We start from the raw sequence: 20,874 nt of genomic DNA on the forward strand, positions 1-20,874 counted from the left end.
TAATTCCCTTCGGCCTGTCGTAACTGCCTCGAGACAAACGCAATTGGTCGTTCTACCCGTCTATTTACTGGCTAAGTACTGCACCTAATACTGTGTTCGATGCGTCTGTTGTTAAAACAAAGTCTCATGTAAATTCAGGTTGATACAGGCATAAATCCGATATTAATGCATTTTTCAACGTTTAAAATGCTGTTTCTTGTTCCTTTTCCTAAATGAAGGAATGTTTCTTTTTTAATAGTATTACGAGTGGGTAGCATATCTCTGCACAATCCTTTATGAACTTTCTGTAATAATTCACAATGCCTAAAAATTTTCGCACCCCATCTACATTCCTCGGGGTGTATATTTTTTTATTCCTTCAGTATTATCTGTCAACGGAGTTATCTTATTATATGTTATGTTGTGGCCTAAAAAGTTTATCTCTTCTTTTAATATTTCAATTTTTTTAAACTTAAGCGTTGCTTGTTCACACTCCTCTCTCAACTTCCTCAATCCAAGGAAACCAATCTCTAGTATCAGCTCGTCATCGTCAATAATAGTTTCCCCTAACTTTCTCATCCTTATAAAAAATCTCGGCACGTTTCTTCCTTTTTCTGAAATTCTCTCAAGAATTCTCTTTTGGTTATTTTTTTATCAAACTGAAAAAATGTATTCTTTCCATGCTTCATAAGGGATCTTTCTGGGTTTTTTATTTCTTTCGGGGCGTTCGTGGCTTCAATTATAGCCGTATCTGCTCTGTCTAAGATATCTTCAATCTTTTCTTCACCGTTAAGGATTCAAAATCTTTCTTCCTTTCTAATTTTTTTAAAGTGGCCTTAAGATCTTTACCAGTTATTTGTATGGTGAGATCAGCCAGTAACTTCATAATGCCTTGTTTTGAAATATTCTCCACCATGTTAGACATATCCAAGTTAAGGGGTATTTAATAATAAAAATATAAAGTAAACAATGACTTGAAAATGTCACAACAGACATAGTAGGGGAATGCAGCTTGAAAGAGGCGGCTTTGTGTGGAAAAATAAAAAACTTGATGTTAACTGCATCGAAAGTTTAGAAGGAAAAGGAATAGAAGAAGTAGAAAGAACAAATAAAATTCCCAGTGAAATGGGGAACTTCGAACTAATAGAATATATTAATACATCAGTGTGAGAGTATGTGAAGTTATACCCTCCCAATCGCTTAACAGATATAGCAAGAATTCTGCAATCATCACAGATTGTTTATAAAAATGAATCGCTTAAGCTAAGAGTAAAATCTACATGGAAAGAAAATATAGCTAAGAAAATTTATATGTGCGATAAGAAGTTAAACTCTTAGAAAAGTTCTTAGAAGAAAATAAACAGATAAAACATGAGAACCAAAAATTAGCAAAAGCTATCATGAAAGACACGGGTAAAATTTTAAGTAGTAAGAACAACATTAAAGAAGTGATAACAGAATTACAAGAAAACAAAAAAAAGTTATGTTGTTTTGAGAATCGTCTAAATTTCAGAAGAACAAATAGGAAGTTCGAATTATATAGAGCAGAGGTGGGCAAATACTTTAAAGCTGTGGGCCAAAATGAATTTTTTAAAATGTCTCCCGGGCCGGAGGATTATTTCGGCTTTGCTTTACACAAGCAAAAATTTTGGATGAAGTTTTTTCCCTGCCCATTTTTTTACAAAAATATTAAGTATCATTTCAATTAGAATAAAATATGTCAAGTACATTTTAAGGAAATATTATTATAAATAAATGGCTATTAGATAAACCACACAATAAAAGGTTTTATTTAGTTACTTATTTATGTCTTAACGATATTAATTATTTTATATTGACACATGGTTATTACAATTTAACATTTATATTGCATCTCTAAATATAATAGTAAAAAAATTCAAAAAAGAAAAAAAAAACACCAAATGTTAAAATAAATATTTAATGTTATTGCGAAACGTGAAATGTCGAATGTTCATCCGATATTTTTTTCTTTAAAATTAGGTTCTAAATCACTTGTAGCAATTCTTAATACCGAGTGTAGATTTTCGTCAATAATTTGTGATCGATACTTATTTTTCATGGAAACCATTAAAGAAAAAGTTCTTTTACAAATATAAGTCGAACCAAATAAAACAAGATATTTCTGAGCATAGTTCAAAAAATGTTTGAAATGTTCATTATTTAACGCGCCATAGAAAGCACTCAATTCGTTTGAGTGAAAATTTGCTTTTAGTAAATTATTTGATATTAAGTCAATTAGTTCTAGTTGAATTTCAACAGGAGCTTCTTGCATGTCGAAATTGAAAGGATGGCTAATTAATGATAAAGGTTTTTCAATATCTTTGAAATCTTGAAATTTTCTTTGGAATTCAGAAAGCAGGTCTTGTGTTATTGCACTATATTTAGAAAAATCTGTATTTTTTAATGATTCTCGCCGTGCTTGCAATGAGGGGAAATGATTTAATAATTTATTATTACAGTTTTCAGCAAATAAATTGAGTTTTGTCATAAATGCTTTGACGTTTGAGTGCATATTGAAGGCGAATTGGTTTTTACCTTGTATATTTATATTTAGTTCATTCAAATATTTTACTATATCTACTAAAAACGAGAAATCGTTTAGCCAAGCCTCATTTTGCAATTCAGGAAAATCTTGTAGTTTTTCTTTTATCGAAAAGAATGATACTATTTCATCAAGCAAATATTGGAATCTATGTAAAACTTTACCAATGCTAAGCCATCTCACTTCAGTGTAATAGGGAATTTCGTAGTAGTCACTTTCAATTTCTTTCAAAAATTCAAGAAACTGTCGATGATTTAAGGCACGTCCTCGGATAAAATTCACAACTTTGGTCACAACAGTAACGACGTGATTCAATTTCAAACTTTTCCGCATAGCATTTCTTGGTGAATAATGCAGTGCAAAAAATAATATATAGTGTTCTGGTTGTAACTTTTTTACTTTGTCGCGAATTCGTTTAAGTAAGCCTATATTTTTCCCTGTTAAACTAGGACAGCCATCCGTAGTGACGCTTACTATTTTATTCCAAGTTAAACTAACTTTAACTAAACACTCTTCAACAGCGAGAAAAAGTCTTTACCAGTAGTTGTATTTTTCATTGGATGCACACTAAGAAGTTCCTCGCTAATTTCACATTTCCTATTAATGCCGCGAATAAATATTAATAATTGACTTGTATCTGTAATATCGCAGGACTCATCTAAAGCCAGAGAACAATAGGTAAAATCAGCAATTTTTCTGCTTAGCTGGTCAAGTAAGTTTCCTGAAATATTTTCAATCCGGCGTACTATCCTTCTTCAAGAAAGGCTTAGATTTTCAAAAATATGTTTCTTTTCAGGACAACATATCTCCGACACTTGTACCATGCATTGTTTAACAAATTCTGCTTCTAAAAACGGTTTAAGAACTTAGCAATTTTGTGTGCGACAGCTTAACTTGCTTTTGTGGTAGATTTTACAATATTAATTCGTTTGGAAAAAAAAAATTGTTGCTGATTCAAGTTTTTTGTTAAGTTTTCAGCTATGTTTTGAAGTTCTTGTAAAGAAAGTGATGCATATTTTCGATGTTTTGTTGTAAAATGCCTGCTTAAATTGTATTCTTTGAAAACAGCAATTGTTTCCTGACAAACTAAACAAATTGCTTTCTTATTAATGTTTGTAAAAAGATATTTTACCGTCTAAGCTTCATTGAAGTTTCTGCATTCCAAATCAACTTTTCTTTTTTAGTTTCTCTCATTTTAAAAGGGCTACAAAAAAAATAAGTTAAATAAAAACAATAAAAAAACACCAAAGTTTTAAAAATTTACTTACAAAAAGTCCACTTTTTCAATTTTATATATGCAAACCAATGGTAGATTCGAACTAAAAAAGAGTATGCGATCAGAATAAAATAATAAATAACAATACCTGGGCTGCGATCTGTCGTCCCTTAAACATTGAGAGGCTGAGAGGAGTGCAGCATATGTCGTCCACACATGCATTTTAAACCTAGCGCGATCTACTTTGTGTTCGATGAACCCCCCGCCATGAGAGCGATTGTCGCGAGCGATCCGCATCGTTCACACTAGTGTAATAAGCCAAACGCTTATTTTATTTCGCCTATTATATATACAGTTCGCATACTAATAATGTTTATGTCAACAAAATCTCATAAAGAGTTTTAAAAAAATTGCGTTAGAATTTTTCAGCGGGCCGGATAAAATTAGCAAAAGGGCCGGATCCGCCCGCGGGCCGGCTTTTGCCCATCTCTGGCGTAGAACATACAAATATTTGAAAAAGACTTTAGAGGGGCTTAAAATAGAAAGTTGGATAATAAATTCATATCGTTTATTATGAATAGCCGAAAGATAGATATTCTTGTAGATAATAAGAAAATTATGTTATAAAAATGAAAAAGGAATTCTTCAAGAGCACAGTCTGTCGCCCCTACTTTTTGTACTGGCAATGAACCCGTTATCTAAAAAATTGAATGCTACTTATCCTAAGGTAAGTATAAACATAGAGAAGACGGAGTCCTACTGTACAAACCACTTTCTTTTTATAGACGATTTAAAATTAGTAGCAGAAAAAGAAGAAACACTTGCAGTAATGATAGCAGAATAATGAAATTTTTTAAAGAAGTCGGACTAAAATGAATGAAAAGAATCTGCGATAAATTGCAAAATCAGCAGCACAAAAATATCTATTATAGGCCAGGATGATGAATTAAATACCTAGGAAATTAGAACCCGGATAAAACAAACCAAGTAATAGTACAATTGAACTTATAAAGGAAAAAATAATTCACGAGTAAGAATGATTTGCAGTACAAAACTTAACGCCAAAAACACCTTAAAGTCAATTAATGAATTTGGTATTTCACTTATAAATTATTATGTCGTGGTACTAGATTTAGAACCGGAGATATTTGAGGAGATAGACTCTTTTATTAGAATATCATTGAACATACTTGAAGATCGACATATAAAATTCATCACTATGGCTTAAAGTAGGTAACACGAATACCAGGACAGAAAGTAAGTTATGTGCCATACAAGACCGAAATATATTTAATGGATCGATTAAAACCTGCCCCATTGCAATAAATCAGCAAAGACCGTGGATCACCTAGCGACAAGGTGCGAAAAAATGCCAGGCACAATTATATGAGAAGGCACAATGAAATAGTAAAATGCATCCACCTACTACTGTGTGAAAAATATAAAGTGCAGTCTAAGAAGAGATTAAGAAACCACTCAGTACAACAGATAGTTGCCAACAAAGATGTAGAAATAAGAATAGAAACGACGATAAAAACGGACATAAAGATCAAATATAATAAACCTGATATTGTCGTAGTAGATAAAAAGAATAAATTGATCAGAATAATTGAAATAGGTGTCACATCACAAGAAAATCTACAGCAAGTAGAAAACGACAAGTTAAGAAAGTATGATGTCCTTGAGAACAAATATGGCTTAAATATGGTTTTAAAACAGAAATAATTCCCTACGTAATCACTTGGGACGATATAATGACTAAATTCACAAATCATATACCACAAGACTTGGAATCTTTAAGAAGGTAGATGCGTACATCCAGATGATCACGCTAAAGAAGACGCTAGAAAGCATTTCTCTGGACTGCCGAAACAAAGAAGACGAAGCCGATGTGACAAGGACTATGGAGCCACAAAGCTACCTACAAGCAGGAGACGCTAACGCGGAACCTACCCCCGATAAACTATAAAATTTAAACTACAATAAGCATGTCCTAATTAAATTCATTTATGAAGTTTATTTCTAATTGATAACTACTTTAACAAACATAATAATACTAATCTAAACAAAAACTTCATTTGGCATTTTTTACTAAAATTATCTTAATCATCTTTATTTTTCTTTCTTTATATACTTATAAAATCATTTTTTTGTTGTAAAAGTTCTACGTATTACTAGACGTAAAATTTAATGAGTTTAGAAAGATTTAGAAATGATATATTTATTTTAAATCGTCAAATTGTATTTTGTATTGACAATTCGTCATGAGAGGAATATATCAATTTAATTTAAATTTTCAGTTATAATTTCGCATTGAATGGGTTCTGCGATATATTTTATGATATATTTCGTAGGACCAAGATATACATCATATCATGAGACTTAAAAGCATCGGCATTAGAGTATATTTTTTTGTACTTACAAATTGGGATATGATACATGTGGATTCATTTCACCTTTAGATCATTTTTACTATAAGTCACATCATTATCGCATTAACAAACGTGATAAACTTTCTAATTTTATTCAACCCCATTTTTGTGGCTATAAAGTCAATGATGGCATTATATTTTTTATATTTCTACTTCTACTATATTACACCAATAATGTTACATGGTTTTTATTTTTTTCGTGTTTTAAAACACACCAATTTTATTACTTTATACTTATTGTGTAATTACGATTTAATCTAGTTGAGACGCTCAAATAGTTTTTTTTAAAGAGCATGTATTATATTTTTATACATATTTATTCAAAGTATCTTTTGTAAAACTTAAATCCAATATATCAATAAGACATTTTTTAAAATTTTTTAACACTTCCACAAATGAAAACGAAAACATATTACTCATAAAAATGTGTATAATAAGTATAAAATATTAAACCTAAACATTTAGAAGATACCTCATTATTGTTTATAGGTTGGTGTGATTTAATTTTCATTTAAGTTTGCTTAAAATGTTATTTCTACTTTTTTAGAATCCATGATCTTTCCTTTTAAAATTCATCCAACATAGGTCGAAGTCCATATAAAAAAACACCGATGAACAAATCAAGTTGATAGCATTATAAAAAAAGAATGCATAAGCTAGTGTACTTTAAAAATATTCAGAAAAAAATTTAATCAAAAATTTAAACAATAATACTATCATAAAAAAAATCAGAAAGTAACAAATTGAAAATTTTCCAGGATATTTTAATTTTTTTAAAAGGATGCAAAGGTCTTATTGAAGATGATGAAGGTCGAGTTGTACAAAGGGAATTAAATTACTAGTAACAGGGGTGTCTTACACGATTATTGATTTAATATGATAATTAATGACTACTTTATTCAAGAAAAACTTTATAATATGAGAAAATACATATATGTTTTATGCAAATAGATATTGGAAGTCCAACATAAGGTGTTCATGTTTGTCTATACAATACAATGTAAATTGGCTCTGTTTCTGAAACAAATAATTTTTTAAAAATAATCAAATCGGCTCTGTATGACTGAAAAAATTTAGATAGAAAAGATATTGCAGTAATTTTTATTTCTGAAAGATTTTTAACCAGAAACACATAAATCTGAACTCAAATAGGTTGTTTCAGCATCCTGTTTAATGCCTGTTACAAAAGGGCGTTTAGATAAACAACAATGTACATTCTGTCATTGTTTCTCACTTCTTCGTATTTCAATGTATTGATATGTTACTCAAAAGCCAAATTTTTATACTATAATTATCGCCAATAAATAAATAATCCAGAAAAAAAAATTTAATTTATAATATAAAAATTCATGAGCCATAGTCTACGTATAATTGATGTATCATAGGTGGAGATACGTCTCGATTAGGTTAAAGGTGTTCATAAAACTATTAGATTTATTGATATTTGAGTTTGCTTTGGCCTTCTTGCTCACCATGCCCTTTGGGGCTATTTCGCTATTTATAGTTTTACGTGTTTTTTGTAAACAAACAAACAGCAAGAAGTCTTAGAAAGACCATTCTTGGAATGCAATAAGTGTAACATTACATAGAATTATAGTTTTTGTTAAGAATAGTAAACAAATAATGTGAGATCTATGTTTTGTTTGATCAGTACATCACAATAAATTAAAAAGAGCTTCGGATTTACACATTTTATATGGCGTATAATAATTTTGCATCCAAGAAATTAATTATAGTTTAAAATGAAGTATTAGATTTTTTACGATAATAAAGACCTAAAAACATTTTGGATTGGTTTTAATCTAAATGAAAATAGAATCAGATTCTGCTAATGTTTTATTAGAAATCAAAACTCAGTTGTAAGTTCTGTATCTCATACATTGCGACAAAAAGATTAACGATACAATGATTTCTTTAAATATTGAAACCATATTTAGTAGTCATTGTTTGTGGTAAAAATAAATAAAGCTTATAGAAAACGTATGAACTGTAAAATACGTAATATGTTATTGTTCAAACACCACAGTATATATGCTTTTGAACTAGAGCTAGAAGACTGCACTGAGACATGATACAGACAAAATACATACAATGAATTTGGAACCTAGAGAAAATTTAGATAATAAAGTACGGAAGAAGAAATAAGCCATGAGACAATTCTCAATTGTATATTTTTTTTATTTCACTAATCTAATGCAGAATTATTTTCATATTTTTAATTTAAAATCGGAATCTATTTATTTTATATTAATACGACTGTTTTTGATAAAAAAATTTTCTTTATTAAATCAAGAGCCTATTTCTAAAAAATTATTGTTTTCTTTTTTTAGACATTAAAATGCATTTTGTTAATATTTTCTAATTTTTTGTTGGAGACAATATATCCCGAGAGACACAAAGACGTTTTACAAATTCAGAAACATAATCTTATAAATTTAAATTGAAGTTTTCACTAAACGGGGGTTACTTGTAAATATTGTTAATTACAGTCAAATTAAATAGATCCACGAGAGTTAAAATAATTTAATGTTGTTCTTGAGTTTTTAAATAGTTTTAAAACATATATATCAATGAGAAACTCAATATTTTAGGAATATATGTTTTTTTATAATTTCAAGCTATAGTATCCGATCAAATATTGACGAAACATATTTTTACAAGTAGAGATTTGTTTGCCTGCATAAATCATTAAAAACATTTATAAAGAAAAGATGAAATATTACTTTAAAAAATTTACAATTCTTGTAACAGCTACATCGATCTCCCATGTTAATATACAGTTACAACTCCTTCTCTAACTAAAGTTATATGTGTGAATGTCTAAAAATTACCCCTCAAAAAAAAATATTAATCTTTTTGTCGCGGCCAAATAAGGGGCCTGGTCATGATGTTATGTTGCTTTATTTTTTTCTATGTGTTTCATCGTTTTATATATTAATTTTGTGGCTCAATGTTTATATTTAAGAAAATCCACTACTTTTGTTTGTATTTATCAAAAGCTAACAAAATAAACCTGTATAACTTTATATTTTTGTAGGTCTACTGTCATGTCATAATGACATATCACATAAAATAAATCTGTCAAACATCTTATCACTGACCGGCAAAAGTCAATAAAAAAACTTTAGGAATATATTTATAATGTAAAATACAAACAATAAGTATTCTTGTTAAAACATACATTAAAAATAAAAAAAGAAGTGCATGTAATCAAATAGGAACAAGGCCAATGAAGCTATCAGTAAGTGAAGAAATAAAAATATATTTTAAGAGCATATGTACTTTATACTACATAAATTAATATACAATTATACATGATGCATTTATTTGTATTATACAACACAAACTAACCATGGAAAAGTTTATATAATATTTTTATTATGTATAAGTCGACGTCAATTTGGCATCTATCATTATATAGTGTGGTATCCACCACTGAGGAAAGTATGTAAAATGTTTTTATTGTTAATTTTAAATTTTCTTTCCATTACTCCGTACCCCTCTCCGGATAAAATGATTAAATAAATGTTGGAGGGAAAACTGGAAGAATTTGGCGGGAAATATTTCTAAACCATTTTTATGATATTTGGGATATCATATATAGATGTCAAGTTTCTTGTTTATTTGTTTAAGTCAACAAATAAACAAAACAAATGTGTATTAGACAATATAATTTTATATATGAGAATTAGATATTAAATCATTTAATTATCAGAATTATCATGATTTAAGATAAATTGTCAGTATAAGTTGTGTTATGTATAATACTGCAGTATCATGTAGATTCAACTCTTTATAAAGCACCATTTAATATCTATGTTTTTTTATACAATATTTACACAATTATAAATGTTGCTAATCTCAGATCACAATTTTGATCAGTGAATCAGTGATTAATCAATCATTTGCTGATTTATTAAAATAATTTTTTACCCTTGTAAAATTTTATTTCATCCAATCTGATATTATATCATTTATTAAGTATTTTTAAACAATTATAGTTTTCATATTTTATATTATAAGAATTTGTATTAAGAAATATATTTATTTCTAATATTTTCATAAATACTGATTAAAATCAAATATATTGATTTTTAATACACAACACCAGGTTGATTCTGCCTGACGTAGACGCTATTCCCTAAGATTAACCCATGCATGTTTTTGATATGGAAAAATGGACTGCTCAGTAATACTCACTTTATTTAATGTATTAAATTAGTATAACTGCGTTAAAGTGTAGCATAAGACATATACAGTAAGAGTGAGACCTATCAGCTAGTTGTTAAGGTAATGGCTTAACAAGGCAATGACGGGTAACGGTATTACTTTGTAATATTCCGGAGAAGGAGCCTGAGAGACGGCTACTAAGTCTAAGGATTGCAGCAGGGGCGAAACTTGACCTATGGATTTTATCTGAGGCAGTTATGGGAAGTAATATTCTATTGTTTCATATTGTAAAAGTATATGAGGTGATTAATTGGAGGGCAAATCAAGTGCCAGCAGCCGCGGTAATACTTGTTCCAAGAGTGTGTATGATGATTGATGCAGTTAAAAAGTCCGTAGTTTATATTTAAGAAGCAATATGAGGTGTACTGTATAGTTGGGAGAGAGATGAAATGTGACGACCCTGACTGGACGAACAGAAGCGAAAGCTGTACACTTGTATGTATTTTTTGAACAAGGACGTAAGCTGGAGGAGCGAAGATGATTAGATACCATTGTAGTTCCAGCAGTAAACTATGCCGACGATGTGATATGATATTAATTGTATTAGATGATAGAAATTTGAGTTTATTGGCTCTGGGGATAGTATGATCGCAAGATTGAAAATTAAAGAAATTGACGGAAGAATACCACAAGGAGTGGATTGTGCGGCTTAATTTGACTCAACGCGAGGTAACTTACCAATATTTTATTATTCAGAGAAGATTTATAATCTGAGAATGATAATAGTGGTGCATGGCCGTTTTCAATGGATGCTGTGAAGTTTTGATTAATTTCAACAAGACGTGAGACCCTTTTATTAATAGACAGACACAATCAGTGTAGGAAGGAAAGGATTAAAACAGGTCCGTTATGCCCTCAGACATTTTGGGCTGCACGCGCAATACAATAGATATATAATCTTTATGGGATAATATTTTGTAAGAGATATTTGAACTTGGAATTGCTAGTAAATTTTATTAAATAAGTAGAATTGAATGTGTCCCTGTTCTTTGTACACACCGCCCGTCGCTATCTAAGATGATATGTGTTGTGAAATTAGTGAAAACTACTTGAACAATATGTATTAGATCTGATATAAGTCGTAACATGGTTGCTGTTGGAGAACCATTAGCAGGATCATAATAAGTTAAATTTAAATTAATTTTAATTATTAAATTTACCCACACATGGGATCAATAGGATACCATAACGATGAAGGTCGTAATAGAATACGAAAGTATATTATTTACCTAATTAATATATTTATAATGTATTGATAACCCTTTGAACTTAAGCATATCATTAAAAGGAGGAAAAGAAACTAACTAGGATTTCTTTAGTAGCAGCGAGTGAACAAGAAATAACCCTCCATTGTAATCCTTAATTGGAGTTGTAAATGGTTTATTCTATTAATTATATTTATAGAGAATATTAAATTCGTTATTAATAGAATAGAATAATGTACTTGAGTAGAGCTGCTTGGTAGTGCAGTTTGAATAAAGGTAGAATGAAATATCTAAGGTTAAATATAATGGTATACCGATAGAAAATAAGTACTGCGAAGGAACTTGTGAAAATGTGTGGAGTTTAGCCTTATTTTTAAGGACCCGTCTTGAAACACGGACCAAGGAGATTATAATTATAGCAAGATAAAAATTAAATTTTTTAATCTTTATTAACTTGATTAGTTATAATTATAAGACCCGAAACACAGTGAACTATACATGTTCTGGTTGAAGATAAGCAACAGTTTATTGGAAGACCATAATCATTCTGACGTGCAAATCGATGATTTAAGATGTGTATAGTGGCGAAAGACCAATCGAACTGTGTGGTAGCTGGTTCACAGCGAAATGTCTCTCAGGACAGCAGTTATTATTATATAGGACATAGATGTAGGACACTGTTATAGTTTTTTAACTATGAGAAATCTTTAATTCTATGGAATTATATAAATTAAATTTATATAATGAATCTATTGGGTAACTAGTGGGCACATGATTGTAAGAATGATGTGCAAAAAGGGATGAACCTTATGAAACATTAAATATTCTAAATAGTAGATATTATACCATAAATATGATGAATACATTGAGACAGTAGGGCGGTTGTTATGGAAGTAGAAATCCGCTAAGAAACGTGTTACAACGTACCTACCGAATGTATTATTGTATAAAATGGAAGAAGATTACTACTTTTATGAGATGTTTCTAATAAATATTTAGGTAGCTGTGCAATTTGTTTGTATTGAAGTATATATGTGAGTATATATAGAAGAAACAAATGAGCCGATCTTGGAGGCAGTAACAATATATTTGTATAGATATAGACTAGGGTTTTCAATTATTATTGAAGTGAATCGGTGTTATTTATAAAAACAAAAAAGATTAATAATTCTTTATTAAATTATTATAAGGTAACTTGATAATGACAGTATATTTCAATAAATTTAAGATAAATGAATTAAATTTAATTTTAACTATGGATTGTCATGATAAGAAATAGTTAGTTATATATACTTGATAAAAATAAAATAATTTTAACCGTACCTATACCGCATCAGGTGTCTTTGTATCATAACAAATATTTTAAATTAAAGTAAGTAAGGGAATTCGGCAAATTAGATCTGTAACTTTGGGATAAAGATTGGCTCTAGCATGCTAGAACTTTTACTATGTAAGGAATCTGACTGTTTATTAAAAACATAGCTTTTTGTATTTACAAGAAGTGAATTCTGCCCAGTGCATTTATTGTTAAAGTTGTGTAAGCGAATGTAAACGGCGGGAGTAACTATGACTCTCTTAAGGTAGCCAAATGCCTCGTCATTTAATTGGTGACGCGCATGAATGGAGCAACGAGATTCCTACTGTCCCTACTTACAATTTTGTGAAACCACGAGACAAGGGAACGGGCTTGTTATTTATCAGCGGGGAAAGAAGACCCTGTTGAGCTTGACTTTAGTATGTTTTAATAAATATTCGGTATATTGTAGAGAGGTGGGAGAAGTATTGTGAAACCACTAGTATGTTTGAACATTTATTTATTAGAATATATGGGGAGTTTGGCTGGGGCGGTACAGCTGTTAAAAAGTAACACAGCTGTCCTAAGGTAGATGAATGATGGATGGTAACCATCAGTTTATTATAAGGGAATAAATCTGCTTTACTTTATGCATATGACTGTATTTAGTAGGGAAACCTTGGCCTAGCGATCCCAATTACATTCATTATGTATTGGGTGATTGAAAAGTTACCACAGGGATAACTGGCTTGTAGCAGGCAAGCGATCATAGCGACTCTGCTTTTTGATTCTTCGATGTCGTCTCTTCTGATCATCGTAGTGTATATGTTACGAAGTGTTGGATTGTTCACCCGGTAATGAGGAACGTGAGATGGGTTTAGACCGTCGTGAGACAGGTTAGTTTTACCCTACTGTAAGTATTTTTGAGTGAACTTTGATAGTACGAGAGGAACTCTAAGTGATGACCACTGGTAGTGCGATTAACTATTAAGTTATGTTGCTTAGCTACGTCGTTTCGATTAAGGCTGAAAGCCTCTTAAGCCTGAAGCGTAGCTCAAAGATACCATTTAGGAGAATACTACTCTTTTAAGCAGAACTGTAAGAATGAAGGTGTATGCCGACATTTTGAGGTTACTGCTTTTTTTGTATGTATAGTAGGTGTTGGCCTTCACAAGAGAGCGTATTTTTTTTTATTTTATTTGGTACTACCCTCCACAAGAAAGCGTCCACGTCGCGGAGAGTGGGACCGATGTTTTTTAACTAGGTGCAGATCTCTAAGTCATACCAACCTTCGGCTGCTGGTTGGTAAGTAGGGTCAGCTATACTCTAGGGGTGGGAGACCCATTGCTGGTGAGAAGAACACCGTTAACTTTCGAGTAATTCTTCATATTTTAAACCTGGGAGAGGTTGGGCATGATACTGAAGCTGTATTGTTCCGCTGAACTGAGTCGTGTTCTTAAATGATGTATTGAACCAGGCGTTTTATTTTTATTTTTTTTTTTTAATATGTAGTCAGAGAATATGAAGGGTGAGACAAAACAAACCAGGAGCGAGCTCAGTAGAGCAAAAAGTGACCACTTTGGTAGTCCAAACAACAATTTAGATACAGAAATGTATTTAAAACAACAAACTAAGCATGTTTATGCTAATAAAAGTTTCCCAAGTGTTACTTTCAAAAATGATGGAGAAATGAAATATTTTCTCAAGAAAATCAAAATTCTCTCAGAAAGAATTAATAAAAATGATATTTTTGACACGTCAAAAAAAGAAAATAACAAAGATCTTATTGATCTTAAAAGATACATATCTAGCACAACTGAATTAGTATTTATTCAGCAGACATATTTGGAGCTCTTCCATGACAAGCTAGAAAAACAAAATATCAAATTAAAAAATTTGATTAAAAATAATCTGATGGATGACAGTAATCAAATTACCGAATCATCCAAAAATAAAATCGAGATAATGATTGAGAATCACTCAAAAGAATGTGTAGAACAAAAGGATAATAACTCCGATGTTCCAAATGATACCAGTAGCGAAACCCTTCAGTTAGCTACTGGAAACAATGATATTTCTAAATTAGAAATCATAAATGAAGATGTTTTAATTAATGTCAAAAATATCGTGTCTGCTGTCAAAGTAGAAGAAGAAGATCGATTGTCAGATGATGGCAAAAGAAAATGTATAGGTGTCTCAAATGCGTCTACAAATATTATAATTAATAAAAATATTAAAACAAAAGATGTTAAGCTAGACTTAGCTTTCATTAATAAAAAAGCAGTAGTTAGACATCTGTCAACTATCTCTGCTATTATAGCTGGTAAAAGAAAAGCTCCTAAGAATGGAGTCAAGCTTTTCCATATAAACGAAGACGGATGGACATCTGTCAAACACACATTCAAGCCTAAAGTCCAGATAGACTTGAAGAAAAACAGAAGTGGTAAAACCACAGATAAAACCAACTTTAATAGATTTAAATCACTTAAAGTAGAAACTAGTGGCAATGTAAAAGTGCCCAAAAAGATTAATCATGAAGCTGTAAAGAGAAAGAATATCATTCCTAAAAAAGATCATGAAAAGGAAAGATTACAAAATCAGAGAATAAATTTTACAAAAAAAACGAAGGACAGAAAAAATGAGAAATGTCAACAAAAAAGAGTTCCAGTTTTACCAAAGAAAAACTGGGCCAAAGAGCTATCTGAAGAAGCTCTTATGAAAATTATTAAGGATGGTAGAATTATTTCCAAGTGTAAGTTTAGGATAGCTCTTGTGTCTGGACTCGGATTGAAAGGGAAACCTCAATCTAGAGACGCTTGGGCAGCCTTAGCTGATGTGGAAAATAAAGATATACCACTTATAAAACAATTTAAAGATTCGGAAGTAGTACTTCTGATGATTAGAGAACACGTGGGCCAAAAGGTACTAAGCAAAATTAAAGAAAAGTTCGGAGGTTCTAATATCTGCGATGAAGTTAATTTCTTCACCGACTTTATGTCTTTAACAAAAACAACTGTTCTAGGAGAGCTGCAAAGACTCTCTGGAACGCATAAAAATTTTGTACCGCTTGTAAAAGCATGTTGGTACATAACTAAAGAATTAAATAAAGAAAACCCAAACCATGGTTCTTTCATTATTTTAGAAAATATGATGGGTGAGCCTGCCCGAGAATCTAAGGACTTTAACAATGAATAAAGTATCTTTGTTAAAGTCCTGTTATTATAGGAAATTATTTTCCTATAACAAGAGTGATATTTTCAAATCTCTAAATAAAAAAATGCATAATCCAATTGGTTATAATAAATTAAAAAATACTTTCAAAACACCAAGGAGACTGAATAGTTTCAAATATTTTTCTATTAGAAAGAATATGTGGTGGAAGAAAGTACAAGAACAATATTGTATTGTCAAGATACAAAGAATTCCTTATGGAGTGAAAGATCTCCTCAAAGACTTATGTAAGAAGAACTCTCTTTTGGAGAATTCCATCATTACAGCAAGAAAGTATAGACGAAGAGACACGTCTTTTACAAAAATAATAGTTGAAAAACTATACGCAAATTTATTGATTAAGACAGTTAAAGCTAAAGGCTTTAAAGTTTTAAATGATAATAGAAAAGAACTAGAGAAATCTAGTAAAGTAAATAAAAAGACCAAAGAGAACATAAAACTCTTAAGTCTAAACATTAATCATCTCTCTAATAAGAGAGAAGAACTTGAGTTTCTTCTTAAGAAGGAGAAACCAGAAATTATGTGTTTACAAGAAACTTGGAGACAATCTACAAGACCTTTAAAACTTGAAAAATACACTACAGTTGAAACACCTAGTGGTGGAAAAAATAAACCAGGATTAATAACTCTGGTTAGAAATAATGGAGCGATCAGATGTTCCAAAAAAGGAACCGACTCAAACATTCTGCAAACTGTAGTTGAGTTTAGTTCAGCAGGCAAATGGATTAAGTATTTAGTCTTAAATGTCTACATACCACAAAACAAGGATCTCAAAAGGGAGACCTTGGCTAGATTATTTTCTCTTTTAGAAAAAGAGAATTTCAGAAATAACTATAGTGAGATCATAGTGATGGGAGATATGAATATGCAGAGTTCTAGTCTCAAGAAAAAATTAAATGTAGTTGGTTTGCCAGTTACAATAAAATATAACAGCAACGATGGTACAAGGATCCTCAAAGATGGTAAAAGATCTAAGAGGAAAATTGATACCATCTTTCGACTAAAAAGTAATGATAATGAGAAGATCATTATATCCAAGTCTTGGGTATTAAGTGATCACTTAGTGCTCAAAAGAAGTATTAAACTTGCCGTTGATAAGATCTCCGATCAACTAGTTTATGATAAGAAAATGCTGGAAAATCCAAAAGTGATTAAAAAGCTAAAAAAGAAGTTGTGTAATCAACAATTAAACATGAATAATCTCCCCGAGATTATTCAGAAAGTTTGTACATCTTTGAAGATTTACAAAAAGAGAAGAGTCCATACTGGACTTACAATGAGATGGAGATATTTAAAAGTCTTCAAAGAAAAACGTCTAGCAGCAAGAGCTGTTATGAAAAATTACAATGAAATCAACTCAATTAGATTCGAATATCTCAAAAAGAGAGTAGACGAAACTAAAAAGTTGATTCGCAAAGATAGATCGAAACTTTGGGCTTTAAGAGGAATAAAGCTCTTTAAAAGTAACAGATCCCGAGAATTCTGGCAATGGCTGAAAAATAGAAGTGTTTCCATTCGTTTGGATCAAGTGGCTCTAATTGACCACAATAAGCTTCTTCAGACTTGCCGAGCAAAGAAGCTAGAAATAGCAAATAATTTTTACGCTGATTTGGCGTCAGAGAATGATATAGATGTCAATGTCTATGATAAAGTAGATCTTGTTGTTCTTCCCCCAGAGATAACAGATGAAGAATTTCTATCCGCACTGAAGAAATGTGGAAATAACAAAGCTGCCGGTCCTGATGAGATTCCAACCGAGCTATACAAATACTTACTGACTAGAGCAGTAGAAGATAAATTCTTTAAATTCATGCTACATGAATTTAATAAATATATTTGTGGAAATAGTACTCCTGAATATTGGAGCATGGCAAACATGATTTGCCTTCACAAAAAAGGAGATGAGACAGATCTGAATAATTATAGGGGAATCTCCTTAATTAACACAATTAGTAAGATCTATCTCAAGATAATAAATGACAGGTTAACTCAATTTGTCGAAGAACAAGATATACTCTCTAGATACCAAGCAGGATTCCGAGCAGGTGAAGAGTGTATGAATCAGATTACATCTTTACTAGAAATAGTGAGAAGAAGAGAATTCAGAGGCTTGAACACAATAATGTGTTTCATTGACTTTGAAAAAGCTTATGATAATGTAAGTCATGACTTATTATTTGAAAAGCTTACAAAACTTAATATCCCATTGTATTTAATCAATACAATAAAGGATATTTATAAATATACCACCATGCGTGTGAAAATTGGTGGTGACACGTCAAGTGGTTATAGCTACAGAAAAGGAGTGAGACAAGGGTGCCCTTGTTCTCCAATGCTGTTCAATATATTCATCAATGATATTTTTGACGGCATAGAAGGAGTTTTGATCCCAAGATCAAATACGAGAGTTCCGGGACTGATGTTCGCAGATGATATTGTTGTCTTCGGAAACAACATTGATGATCTTAATAATAAGATCAATAGAATTTCAAAGTGGGCAGTTAATAACAGAATGAAGATTAACTGCACAAAAAGCGGAGTATTAGAATGGAATGCTCATTCCAACATACAAGAATTCCGAAGTTTGTATTCTCTCAGTACAGACTTTGGTGTGATTGAAGAAGTCACTGAATACAGATATCTAGGTGTCTTAATTAAAAGAAACACGCTAGAAGAACATTTGGTCAAAGACGCAGCAATGCGTGGCAAGAAAGCCTTAGACGCCTTGATGCCCAAGTTGATGAATAATAGCATCAACCTTTACTTCAAGGCGATCTTAATCAAATGTGTACTAGTACCCACACTAATGTATGGTAGTGAACTGTGGGGAATGTCAAGTACAAGAGCAGGTAAGATTAACAGGATCTTAAGAAAATCTATCAGAATGATATTCAAAAGAGTATTAGTTCCACTAGATAGAGTAATGGACGAGTTCAGTATCGAACGAATTCATATACAAGCAGCTTTAAGTAGATTTAGAGCATACAACAAGTGGAAACACAATAAGACAATCATATCGGATATAATTGCAATAAATCCGAAAGAAAGAAAAACTACCTGGTGTTCAAGAACACAAAGATGGTTAAAACGATTTGTCGGCAACGAATACGAATCAAGTGATAGTAAATTTATCACTTCAAAAATAATTGATGTACTAAGAAGTCGAAGAACTTTAAATACTTCCTTAGCTGCATCAATAGCAAACCAATATGACATAAGAAAATCACAAATAAAATATGTCATGAACAAAATAAATAATAGAAAAATTAGAACATATTTTAGATTGAGATGTAATCTAGTAAAGTGGTCCTCAGCAATAGCATATTCAAAAAGAATACCAATGAGTTATAGAAACAAATGCTTTTTGTGTGATGGACCACAAGAAAATTTAGAACACTTTCTGTTGGAGTGCGTCTGTTTTACTGACATTAGAACATCTTTTGAAAATAAACTGCCTCTACTGACTTGTTCAAAAACAAATATCCGAGAAAAAACCAAACAACTCCTTGGTAATAAAATCGGACTAAAAAATAACCCAGATAAGATAAAAGAACTTTGTTGGACTATAGAGTTCTTAGATAGAATGGTTGTCTCTAGAAGAATTATATTTGAAAAGAAACTTAAAGAGATAACAAAACAGGATAATTAATATGAATAATTAAAAACAATAAAATCTAGAAATGGAAGAAAGAGATGTTATTTTACTAACAAGAAAACTTATATTTAATTATATTTGACCTGGGAGAGGTCGGGCATGATACTGATGCTGTATTGTTCCGCTGAACTGAGTCGTGTTCTTAAATGGTGTATTGAGCCAGGCGTTTTCGTTTTTCATCAGACTCATGAAAGTGGGTCTCTAGTCATATTATGACTAAGGATGTATCCTATGGGAACAAACTTTTCTCCTACAAGCGAGGCCGTTAAGGTATGCTGGCGTGTAAACGCACTTATTGATGATTTTTTCTTTATTAGTGGAGTTTTTGGTGGCTTGGAGGCTTTTCTTCGTTTTGCTGATTCTGTCTTTTTTTACAATAAACAATTTTATTTTTTTTTTAGTAGTTAGACATCTGTCAACTATCTCTGCTATTATAGCTGGTAAAAGAAAAGCTCCTAAGAATGGAGTAAAACTTTACCATACAAATGAAGACGGATGGACATCTGTCAAACACACATTCAAGCCTAAAGTCCAGATAGACTTGAAGAAAAACAGAAGTGTCAACCCCACGTATAAATCTAACTTTAATAGATTTAAATCACTTAAAGTAGAAATCGGTGGCAATATAAAAGTGCCCAAAAATACTATTTATGAAGTTTTAAGGAGAAAATTTATCATTCCTAAAAAAGATCATGAAAAAAGAAGATCACAAAATCGTAAAAAAAATTCTACCCCCAAAATGGAGAACAAAAAAGGGGAGAAATCTCAGAAAAAGGGAAGCTCAGTTTAACCAAAGAAAAACTGGGCTGAAGGGCTATCAGACGAAGCTCTCATGAAAATTATTAAGGGTGGTAGATACATATCTAAATGCAAGTTCAAGTTAGCTCTTGTGTCTGGACTCGGGTTGGACGGGAAGCCCCAATCTAGAGATGCCTGGGCAGCGATGATGGAAGTGCAAAGCAAAGATATCACCCTTATAAAACAATTTAAAGAGTCAGAAGTAGTACTCATGATGATTAGAGAAAACGTGTGCCAAAAGGTACTTAAAAAAATTAAAGAAAGATTTGTA

The 20,874-nt window shown here is 31.1% G+C and overlaps 1 protein-coding gene and 2 non-coding genes across 3 annotated transcripts; all 3 read left to right on the forward strand.

The window, feature by feature from the left end:
- Nucleotides 1–984: 984 nt before the first annotated feature.
- On the forward strand, nt 985–1,317 carry VNE69_01060 (uncharacterized protein; the record flags this gene model as incomplete). Its single annotated transcript, XM_065472192.1, has 2 exons — nt 985–1,143; nt 1,216–1,317. 2 exons carry the CDS (start codon nt 985–987, stop codon nt 1,315–1,317), a joined length of 261 nt encoding a protein of 86 aa, XP_065328264.1.
- Nucleotides 1,318–10,296: 8,979 nt separating this feature from the next.
- Nucleotides 10,297–11,541, forward strand: VNE69_01801. The gene has a single exon (XR_010573982.1). It is a non-coding gene; the product is annotated as an 18S ribosomal RNA (ribosomal RNA).
- Nucleotides 11,542–11,574: 33 nt separating this feature from the next.
- Nucleotides 11,575–14,059, forward strand: VNE69_01802. The gene has a single exon (XR_010573983.1). It is a non-coding gene; the product is annotated as a 5.8S-23S ribosomal RNA (ribosomal RNA).
- The last annotated feature ends 6,815 nt before the right edge of the window (nt 14,060–20,874 follow it).

Source organism: Vairimorpha necatrix, chromosome 1 (genome assembly GCF_036630325.1).
Source record: "Vairimorpha necatrix chromosome 1, complete sequence".
Classification (NCBI taxonomy): Eukaryota; Fungi; Microsporidia; family Nosematidae; genus Vairimorpha; species Vairimorpha necatrix.